The sequence below is a fragment of the Nerophis lumbriciformis genome, linkage group LG14 (genome assembly GCF_033978685.3).
Source record: "Nerophis lumbriciformis linkage group LG14, RoL_Nlum_v2.1, whole genome shotgun sequence".
Taxonomy (NCBI): Eukaryota; Metazoa; Chordata; class Actinopteri; order Syngnathiformes; family Syngnathidae; genus Nerophis; species Nerophis lumbriciformis.
In genome coordinates, this window is record NC_084561.2 from 28,448,506 (window position 1) to 28,460,695 (window position 12,190).

The window sequence follows — 12,190 nt, forward strand, 5'->3', positions numbered from 1 at the left end:
GATTTTACATTTCCACTACTTCAATCCAATACAGCAACGTTTCTAATGCTGAGCCAATCAGGTGCCACAATAATGAAGAACGCAGTCTGGTTGGTTTGGTCGCAGCTATAGGCCAATACTACTGTAGAATTGATATTTTTACTTCAATTGGCCATTTTTGTGCGTACAAATGCTTAATTTTGGCCAAGAATACCTACAATACCAGCTCAGTGGCCTTGTGGTTAGAGTGTCCGCCCTGAGACTGGGAGGTCGTGAGTTCATACCAAAGACAAAAAAAAAAAATGGGACCCATTGCGTCCCTGCTTGGCACTCAGCATCAAGGGTTGGAATTGGGGGTTAAATCACCAAATGATTCCCGAGCATGGCGCACGCTACTGCTCACTGCTCCCCTCACCTCCCAGGTGGTGAACATGGAGATGGGTCAAATGAAGAGGAAACATTTCACCACACCCAGTGTGTGTGTGTGTGACAATCGTTGGGACTTTAACTTTAACAATATGCTTTTAAAAACTCATTAGTCCTTTTTTGAAATTCTAAAACATGTTCTCGATGCTTGAATGTACACATTGTCACGGCTCATTTGGATATGAGTGAAAATGTCAACAGTGCCTTCTGTACGGCAGTCTTTCACATGATAGCCCATCACGTGACCTCACGTGCTTAACGCCGTGTCACAGAACCAGACAAATGTGTTCCAGTGCAACCTGACCAGATGAGGCAAACCTGCATACTTTACATTTTGTCTTCATCTCCGTTTGATTGATAGCACTACTTTCCCAGAGTGGTCCTCTTAGTATGCACTTGAACATTAGGACCACATTTGACATATTTAGAGCCTTTCCCTAAAGGACTCCAGATGACAGAATTGGGATGTGCACCGAGAAGAAAAAAGAAAGACAGGTGAGGTTTGAGACCGCAAAAATTGAGATGTTATGTCGGTTTGCTTCTATGTGCATTCTAGCGCATGAGGTACAAGAGGAGACATGTTGAGGGAGGAATAGAGGAAAAAGAAGAGCGGAAAAATTTAAAAAAAGAATCTAAAATTCTCAAGGACTTGGACTTCAGGCATAGAGGTTCACAGTTCAAGTCCTTTTGCCTACTAATGTTGGAGAAATGCAAGTCTGCTTCCTGACTACTGCCAATGTGCTCTTGAGCAAGGCAATACCCACCAGATTAGTTGTGCAGTAACTATTTGGATGTCTTTCTCTGTTGCATGTGTGTGACCTGGTTTTCTATGTAGTGTGGAACAGTATGTACAGAAGAGTGTAAAGTCAATTTCCCCTTATCAGATTAAAATCAGTCTTGTAAAATAAAAATAAAAAATGAGGAAGAGCACTTAGACTTAGACTTAGACTTATACAACCTTCATTGATCCACAAGGGAAATTGTTCCACACAGTAGCTCAGTTTCAAAGGCTAGAAAGGGTAAGGATGGAAAGGATAATGCAGGTATTAAGTAGACAAAAAATGTACCATAGTATCAATATAAAATATAACATACCGTATTTTTCGGATTATAAATCGCAGTTTTTTTCATAGTTTGGCCGGGGGTGCGACTTATGTGTGAAATTATTAACACATTACCGTAAAATATCAAAAAATATTATTTATCTCATTCACGTAAGAGACTAGACGTATATCAGCAATCGTCACACACACACACACACACACGTCAACCTATAACAATTTGGCGGGGGCAGGTCATGGCAGAAGTGCATTGTGGAAAAAAAAGATGCTACCTGCTACTACTTCCGTACCTATGAAAATTCAAAGTTCAAGGGTTTTATTCGTCACATGCAGAATACACCACAGTGAAATGCTTTTTTCCATGCTCTTCAGATATTGCGTACAGTGGGATCCAAACACTAGTTACTGAATCTAATACACTAAATACAAAAAATACAACAATTTGTGTAGCTCTGATGTACATTAATTACAAGACAATAAGTCCCAGTAGTTATGGTAGAAGTATCAGTACAAGTAAAAGTACAGTAGTCACATACAGTACCAGTGCAATATCAAAAGTATAACAGTATATACAGTATACACAGTATAGGAAGTAATAAATATTAAGGTGTAAGTTGATCATTTCAACATTGGCCGTAACTTATAAAAACTGAGAAGGGCTGAATAAAAAATGGCACCAAAAAGGAAATCATATACTGCAGGTTAAAAGCTGGAAGTAGTGAAATATGCAGCAGAAAATGGCAATCGAGCAGCAGAAAGAAAGTTTGGAGTAAGCGAGAAACTTGTAAGGGACTGGCGAAAAATTTCCCCAAAAAATGCGACTTATACTCTAGTGCGACTTATATATGATTTTTCCTTCTTTATTATGCATTTTCGGCCGGTGCGATTTATACTCTGGAGCGATTTATAATCCGAAAAATACAGTATATGTAATATTTACATATTATATATACAGTATATAATATATTCTGTATATATTGTAGTATTATATTACAAACCCCGTTTCCATATGAGTTGGGAAATTGTGTTAGATGTAAAAATAAATGGAATACAATGATTTGCAAAACCTTTTCAACCCATATTCAATTGAATGCACTACAAAGACAAGATATTTGATGTTCAAACTCATAAACTTTTTTTTTTTTTTTTCAAATAATAATTAACTTAGAATTTCATGGCTGCAACACGTGCCAAAGTAGTTGGGAAAGAGCATGTTCACCACTGTGTTACATCACCTTTTCTTTTAACAACACTCAATAAACGATTGGGAACTGAGGAAACTAATTGTTGAAGCTTTGAAAGTGGAATTCTTTCCCATTCTTTTATGTAGAGCTTCAGTCGTTCAACAGTCCGGGGTCTCCGCTGTCGTATTTTACGCTGCGCCACACATTTTCGATGGGAGACAGGTCTGGACTGCAGGCGGGCCAGGAAAGTACCCGCACTCTTTTTTTACGAAGCCACGCTGTTGTAACACGTGCTGAGTGTGGCTTGGCATTGTTTTGCTGGAATAAGCAGGGACGTCCATGAAAAAGACGGCGCTTATATGGCAGCATATGTTGTTCCAAAACCTCTATGTACCTTTCAGCATTAATGGTGCCTTCACAGATGTGTAAGTTACCCATGCCTTGGACACTAATGCAACCCCATACCATCACAGATGCTGGCTTTTGAACTTTGCGTCGATAACAGTCTGGATGGTTCGCTTCCCCTTTGGTCCGGATGACACGATGTGGAATATTTCCAAAAACTATTTGAAATGTGGACTCGTCAGACCACAGAACACTTTTCCACTTTGCATAAGTCCATCTTAGATGATCTCGGGCCCAGAGAAGCTGGCGGCGTTTCTGGATGTTGTTGATAAATGGCTTTGGCTTTGCATAATAGAGCTTTAACTTGCATTTACAGATGTAGCGACCAACTGTATTTAGTGACAGTGGTTTTCTGAAGTGTTCCTGAGCCCATGTGGTGATATCCTTTATACTAGACTTAGACTTAGACTTCCTTTAGAGATTGATGTCGGTTTTTGATACAGTGCCATCTGACGGATCGAAGGTCATGGTCATTCAATGTTGGTTTCCGGCCATGCCGCTTACGTGGAGTGATATCTCCAAATTCTCTGAACCTTTTGATGATATTATGGACCGTAGATGTTGAAATCCCTAAATTTCTTGCAATTACACTTTGAGAAACGTAGTTCTTAAACTGTTTGACTATTTGCTCACGCAGTTGTGGACAAAGGGGTGTACCTCGCCCCATCCTTTCTTGTGAAAGACTGAGCATTTTTTGGGAAGTTGTTTTTATACCCAATCATGGCACCCACCTGTTCCCAATTAGCCTGCACACCTGTGGGATGTTCCAAATAAGTGTTTAAAGAGCATTCCTCAACTTTATCAGTATTTATTGCCACCTTTCCCAACTTCTTTGTCACGTGTTGCTGGCATCAAATTCTAAAGTTAATGATTATTTGCAAAAAAAAAAGTTGATCAGTTTGAACATCAAATATGTTGTCTTTGTAGCATATTCAACTGAATATGGGTTGAAAATGATTTGCAAATCATTGTATTCCGTTTATATTTACATCTAACACAATTTCCCAACTCATATGGAAACGGGGTTTGTATATTATATTTGTATATAATATATACAATATATAACAAATCCCAATTACCATGTACAATATTACAGTATCAGTAACAGCTGCAGCAAAAAAATAAAAAATAAATAAAATAAAAAGGGCAGCATAAAATAGAGGGTAGATCCAGCAGAAAATAGACATTATAAACAAAGAGAGGTAGCTTACATAGTCAGGTAATAGACAGATATCATCTATTGCTGTATGGCGAGTGATTATACAGCTGGATGGAGTGCGGAATGAAGGCACCGGAACATATAGGGCCTGATTTACTGAGTGGCGATAAAACGATATCAATATATATTGTGATAGACATGTAATTGATACCAACAAAAAATGCGATCAATAAAACAATGTTTGTACATTTGTTTTCTTATATGTCAGAAGAAACCGGAAGTTGTGAACCAAGGTTGGTTGCATGAACAAAAGCACCCGCTCTCTGGTAGCTGGGCAACGCAGGAAGTGATCACTAAACAGTGGGAGTGACACGCTAACAGCCAATTAGGTAAGAGTATCGAACATCACGTTTGGTTGCGACATCTTGTTGTCTCGCGATTGATTATTTGCATCGAGCGAAAAGAGAAACTAAAAATGAGTACTGCAGAGAGCGAAGAAATTGTCGATAAAACAGGAAAAGTCACCTCAGCAGTATGGAAGTTTTGGGGATTTTTAAAAAAACGGACCGCAGTCCAATAAGTCGCGCTCACCCGAGCACAGCTGTGACTTCCTGGCAGTTGTGTGTACCATTAGTGGGCGTGTTGCAGGTGATCAACTATACAATTTATAACAAGTGCAAAAGTTGGACTCTCTCGATTATGTTAGATCCACTATGGACTGGACTTTCACAATATTATACTAGACCCACTCGATGTCCATTGCATCCGGTCTCCCCTAGAGGGGTGGGGGGTCACCCACATCTGGGGTCCTCTCCAAGGTTTCTCATAGTCATTCACATTGACATCCCACTGGGTTGTGAGTTTTTCCTTGCCCTTATGTGGGCTCTGAACAGAGGATGTCGTTGTGGCTTGTGCAGCCCTTTGAGACACTTGTGATTTAGGGCTATATAAATAAACATTGATTGATTGATTGAAAAGTGGTGCAGACGGCGTATAAGATTTGTGCGTGTACTATTGGCTGTCTCTATGGAGACACTCATTTACTGCACAACTACATGATCCAACCTGTGGTGTTTTGCTATATATGGAACATGATGCAGCACTAGAGATAGACAATATTGCTTAAAATCTACATCACAATATATATTGCAGCCTCCTGCGATAAGATATAGATTTGACATATTATTTGGTATCTGTAAATGACAATAGAACAATTTTAAAATGGGTCACAAAGGGCTGCTGACATATGCAGTTAAATATTACATCAATTCCGGTAATAATATTTTCTCAAAATTATGATTAATCTTCTTGTTGATTTACTCTTAATATCTGGTTACTTTCTGTTCTAACATAGTTCCATCTACACTTCTGCTAAGATGTAACAATCATTTGTTCTTCTGTTGGTTGGTAGCTTTACATTAATTTTGGCCAATACTACACATTTGGGTATCGATCCAATACAAAGGGGAGTTATTGGTCATACCAATGCTGACACTGATACCTAAAATTTTCAAGATCAGCGAATGCGAAACATTTTGATCACAATTCTAATTGGACAAAAACACAGAACGATCAATCAATTTGTTTAAGTATGATCTACCATTGGCTCTGATTTAAAGGCCTACTGAAACCCACTACTACCAACCACGCAGTCTGATAGTTTATATATCAATGATGAAATCTTAACATTGCAACACATGCCAATACGGCCGGGTTAGCTTACTAAAGTGTAATTTTAAATTTCGCGCGAAATATCCTGCTGAAAACATCTCGGTATGATGACGCCTGCGCGTGACGTCACGGATTGTAGAGGACATTTTGGGACAGCATGGTGGCCAGCTATTAAGTCGTCTGTTTTCATCGCACAATTCCACAGTATTCTGGACATCTGTGTTGGTGAATCTTTTGCAATTTGTTCAATGAACAATGGAGACAGCAAAGAAGAAAGCTGTAGGTGGGAAGCAGTGTATTGCGGCAGGTGTTGTGCCGGATAACGCACCCCCGCCGTAGAATGCACCCCCTGACTGGTGTGCCGGATAACACAGCCGGTGTTTCATTGTTTACATTCCCGAAAGATGACAGTCAAGCTTTACCATTGGCCTGTGGAGAACTGGGACAACAGAGACTCTTACCAGGAGGACTTTGAGTTGGTTACGCAGACACGGTACCGTGAGTACGCATGCAGCTGCGGCTTCCAAACATTTGATCGCTTGCCCTTCCGTGCGTGCCGCTATGTGCATGTCACGTACGTAACTTTGGGGACTTTGGGGAAATATATGTGCTGTATGAACTTTGGGGAGGTGAACGGTACTTTTTGCTGTGGGATTGAGTGTGTTGTGCAGGTGTTTGAGTTGTATTGGCGGGTTATATGGACGGGAGGGGGAGGTGTTTGTTATGCGGGATTGATTTGTGGCATATTAAATCTAAGCCTGGTTGTGTTGTGGGTAATAGAGTATATATATGGCTTGTGTTTATTTACTGTTTTAGTCATTCCCAGCTGAATATCAGGTCCCACCCGCCTCTCACAGCATCTTCCCTATCTGAATCGCTCCCACTGCCCTCTAGTCCTTCACTCTCACTTTCCTCATCCACGAATCTTTCATCCTAATGGGGGAATCGTCGCTTTCTCGATCCAAATCGATCTCGCTGCTGGTGGCCATGATTGTAAACAATGTGCGGATGTGAGGAGCTCCACAACCTGTGACGTCACACGCATATCGTCTGCTACTTCCGGTACAGGCAAGGCTTTTTTATCAGCGACCAAAAGTTGCAAACTTTATCGTCAATGTTCTCTACTAAATCCTTTCAGCAAAATGATGGCAATATCGCAAAATTATCAAGTATGACACATAGAATGGACCTGCTATCCCCGTTTAAATAAGAAAATCACATTTCAGTAGGCCTTTAAATTCTTTAGTTATTGCCCTTAAAGCCCTCCTGTATTTACGGACTAATTTCCTAAACAATAACAAAAACAACAAAATATTTTTTGAGAGTAAAATATACCAATCTAACCACTGTGGTATCAACCTGATATTATACTACTTGGTTCCGTTACTGCTGATATTAGTATCAATTTCCCGACTTTGTTTACATTCACTAGCTCTAGCTTGCGATTAGCGGTCAGCCTATCTACCTACGGTGTGTAGTGTAGCATGTTTAGCTATTCCTTGTCTTCCTGGGATCTTATTATTAAGAAACCTAGTTCTGCTATGTACCTTGTGCTAGATAGTCGTCGTCTCCAGAGTGTACTGCGGAGCATACTGACAGGAGCAGAAGAAAGTTCCACCTAAAGGGGACAGACAGGAAAACACAAATTAGTGTTTGAGTGGTTTGCTTAGCGTCCTTGCAGGTATTTTTGTAGTCGGACCAAAAGCTATGCAGTACAAACATGTGCGTAAGGTAAGTAAATAATTGGCATCTTGTGTGACAAATTGCAAGACAAACCCCTAATATCATATAATCACTTTCAAGAATATTTCATATTTTTCTATCTTTAACAGCTCAGATTTCACATAAAGATTCTAAAAGATACTTCTAATGAGCATTTCTGAACACATTAGGAAGAGTGCGTAGTAAAGAGACACATTTACTCATATTTCTGTATTCTTTCCACTGTAATTTTAACACATATTTGAGCTTAATTTATTATCTTAGCATTATTTTGTTTTTGCATATTTGGGATCTGCATAGGTCCCCAAAATGTGAAATCAAACCATGGAGGCATGGCGCAGATAATTATAAAACAATATTGCCTTCTTGCTCCAAAAGAGCCGTTTGGAATTTGAGACTTTAGCGACATTTTTTGCCTTAGCTACTTTAGCGGATATCTCTTTTTATGGCATTGATTGATTGAAATTGATTTAAACTTTTATTAGTAGATTGCACAGTTCAGTACATATTCCGTACAATTGACCACTAAATGGCAACACCCGAATAAGCGTTCCAACTTGTTTAAGTCGGGGTCCACGTAAATCAGTCCATGGTAACAGCAGAGATTCAGACTTAGACTTAGACAAACTATACCAGAAGAACTTTGTGCGAGTCTGCCATTTTAATCCAGTTGCGGTGCAAATGTTTACTCAATAAGTTCCTTAGCTTTCTCTATCCTCTTATTGTGGGGGAGAATGGCTCGTAGACTAAATAATACTGGACAAAGAACAAAAACAAAAACAAATAATTAATTATGGAACTACCAAATTATTAGTTTGTAAACCTCTAATAAGTGATTCCAGTTGGCAAAGAGGAACTAAAATAAATAGAAAAATATATAATTTTTATTTAATAAAGAAATCTTTGAAAGCTGCCCCATATAACACATATGGAAAATGGGAGGACTTTTTTTGACTGCCCGTTGCCATGGGATGCCATATTCAAATTAATCTACAAAACTACTATCGATGTGCAAAATCGTTATTTTCAAATTAAAATTATTTATAACTTCTTACCCACGGGAAAAATGTTAAAACTATGGAATATGACAGAGTCGGATGATTGCCGATTTTGTTGTCAGGAGTCTGAATCCACCCTGCATTTGTTTTGGTATTGTCATATTGTGTCTTTGTTTTGGGTGGAAGTTGAAAAAATGTGTTTAAGGATTGGTTTTAGTATAGTTCATTGACAGTTATGATTTAGTCAATTTGATTATAGTACTCGGTAAAAGGTTTATTTTTAAGGCCAAAAACAGATATTCACTTAGTATTACTTTCTTTAAAACATTTATTCAGTATTTTTTAACTTTAGAAAGTTACATGGTTGAAAACGATAATGATGCCAAAAAACATAAAAAAAAAGATGGGAAGTCCTCAAAGGCTTATTTTGAAAATGTAATTTTGTTTATAGATTATATGCAATCTGTTGTTGTGTTCCCTAATTTGAGTGTACATAAATGAAGGTGTGTATTGCTGAGCCCGACCTGGACATAATCTGGACTGGACCTGGTTTTAAGAACCCTTTAAACCAGGGGTCCCCAAACTTTTTGACTTTTGGGTTAAAAAAAATTGGCCAGGGCAGGGCTGTATATATATATATATATATATATATATATATATATATATATATATATATATATATATATATATATATATATATATACATATATATATATACATTGTCTTTTTAATCCGTTTTGACATTTAACATTGTCACGTTATCGATGGGAAAATTCATTTTTAGACAATATGATTTGCCTGAGCGGCTAGGAGACACCGAGAGTAACAAGCGGTAGAAAATGGATTAGAAAGGAAAGATTAAAAAAAATAAAAAATAAATAAATAAATAAATAAAAATAAAAACACTTTTTTTTTTTTACTTGGGACTTCCCATGGGCCGGATTTTGGATGCTGGGGGGCCGCGGCCGTATTTTGGGGACCCCTGCTTTAAACAATCTAATTTCATTGACAACCTGGTCTGGTGAAGATAAGTAAATAAATATAAAACATTTTCTTAAATAAAAAAGAAAGTGAAACAATATAAAAACAATTACATAAAAAATAGTAATTAATGAAAATGTTAGTGGACCAGCAGCACACACAGTCATGTGTGCTTCAAAGACTGTATCCCTTGCAGACTATATTATTCTATATTGTAGGAACCAGAATATTAATAACAAAAAGAAACAACCCCTTTTGTGTGAATGAGTGTGAATGAGGGGAGGGAGGTTTTTTTGGGTTGGTGCACTAATTGTAAGTGTATCTTGTGTGTTTTATGTTGATTTAATAAAAAATAAAAAATAAAATAAAATAAAATAAAAAAAATAAAAAATAAAACTACAACATGGTTGACGGGGTGGAGACGCAGTCAAAAGGGGCTGGAGAAGGGCTTTGGGACAAAATAAGACATTCAGATGAAGACAGTCAGAAAAGCGTTTTAAAGATGGTCTGTAAACAAAATCAATGCAAAAAAAATGTTGTCCAAAGAACCACCGTTACATGTTATGTAGACCACAGTCAGTTTTTAAGAGTTCCTATGCAAGCGGACAAAAACACAACACTTCGTCTGCTTGTTGTTGTATCGTGTTCCGAAAAATTGTGTTGACACTTGACTAAAGCAACTGCACTGCAGAGCAAACCCTGAAGAGTGTTTTAACGGAATCAAACATTACATCAACTGTGTTATAATAATAATAGTGATCATAGACAGCACCCACCCTGGCTCTGACCTGTTCCACCTGCTGCCCTCTGGGAAGCGCTACAGGTGCATTAAAACCAAAACAAACAGGCTAAAGAACAGCTTCTTCCCCAGGGCCATAACCATCCTGAACGGACTGCCCCATTGTCCCTCATAACTGCCTTCTCTTCGGTGCAATAACCCATTCCACCAACCACCCTGTTTTTGTTTTGTTTTTTCATGTATATATTCATTTCACACCATATTCATTGCACTTCTACATTTTTTAAATTTGTATATATTTGCACATTGTTTTTCTAGCATGCACACACACATCGCACTGTATGGAATGGCCTCAATCTCGTTACCTTGCGTAATGACAATAAAGCTGATTCTGATTCTGATTCTGATAATTTGGGGCAGCAGAAGGTTACGCATTAGGATTTAGGCTTTGGAGAACGCAGGGTCATGGTTTGAGTCCTAATATAATAATAATAATAATAATAGATTGTATTTGTAAAAAGCACTTTATATTGAGTAAACAATCTCAAAGTGCTACAGTGTATTAAAAAATAAATAAATAAAAAAGGTAATAAAGAAATAAATACAAATAAAAACTAGAACAGCCAAATAGCTACAGCTAGTATGCACATCTAGATAAGGCAAACATATGATGCCTCAATCATTGAAACCATGATCATTCTTCATGGATCAACAACATCCAGAAACGCCGCCGGCTTCTCTGGGACCGAGATCATCTAAGATGGACTCATGCAAAGTGGAAAAGTGTTCTGTGGTCTGACGAGTCCACATTTCAAATTGTTTTTGGAAATATTCCACATCGTGTCATCCGGACCAAAGGGGAAGCGAACCATCCAGACTGTTATCGACGCAAAGTTCAAAAGCCAGCATCTGTGATGGTATGGGGGTGCATTAGTGCCCAAGGCATGGATAACTTACACATCTGTGAAGGCACCATTAATGCTGAAAGGTACATACAGGTTTTGGAGCAACATATGCTGCCATCTAAGTGCCGTCTTTTTCATGGACGCCCCTGCTTATTTCAGCAAGACAATGCCAAGCCACATTCAGCACGTTTTACAACAGCGTGGCTTTGTAAAAAAAAGAGTGCGGGTACTTTCCTGGCCCGCCTGCAGTCCAGACCTGTCTCCCATCGAAAATGTGTGGCGCATTATGAAGCGTAAAATACGACAGCGGAGACCCCGGACTGTTGAACGACTGAAGCTCTACATAAAGCAAGAATGGGAAAGAATTCCACTTTCAAAGCTTCAACAATTAGTTTCCTCAGTTCCCAATCGTTTATTGAGTGTTGTTAAAAGAAAAGGTGATGTAACACAGTGGTGAACATGCCCTTTCCCAACTACTTTGGCATGTGTTGCAGCCATGACATTCTAAGTTAATTATTATTTGCAAAAAAAAAAAAAAAAGTTTATGAGTCCATCCATCCATCCATCTTCTTCCGCTTATCCGAGGTCGGGTTGCGGGGGCAGCAGCCTAAGCAGGGAAGCTCAGACTTCCCTCTCCCCAGCCACTTCGTCCAGCTCTTCCCGGGGGATCCCTAGGCGTTCCCAGGCCAGCCGGGAGAGATAGTCTTCCCAACGTGTCCTGGGTCTTCCCCGTGGCCTCCAACCGGTCGGACGTGCCCGAAACACCTCCCTAGGGAGATGTTCGGGTGGCATCCTGACCAGATGCCCGAACCACCTCATCTGGCTCCTCTCGATGTTGAACATCAGATATCTTGTCTTTGTAGTGCATTCAATTGAATATGGGTTGAAAAGGATTTGCAAATCATTGTATTCCATTTATATTTACATCTAACACAATTCCCCAACATATGATGCCTCAAT

At 38.8% G+C, this 12,190-nt stretch overlaps 1 protein-coding gene across 2 annotated transcripts in view; it reads right to left on the reverse strand.

The window, feature by feature from the left end:
* LOC133616842 (uncharacterized) overlaps nt 1-12,190 on the reverse strand; it is a 271,957-nt gene that overhangs the window by 230,512 nt on the left and 29,255 nt on the right. For both annotated transcript variants that reach the window (XR_012050812.1, XM_061976458.2), the window contains exon 2: nt 7,433-7,503. Coding sequence is in view for 1 of the 2 variants with exons in the window: in XM_061976458.2 (XP_061832442.2) it covers nt 7,433-7,503 (71 nt within the window). In the remaining variant the exon portion in view is untranslated. The remainder of the gene's footprint in view (nt 1-7,432; nt 7,504-12,190) is intronic.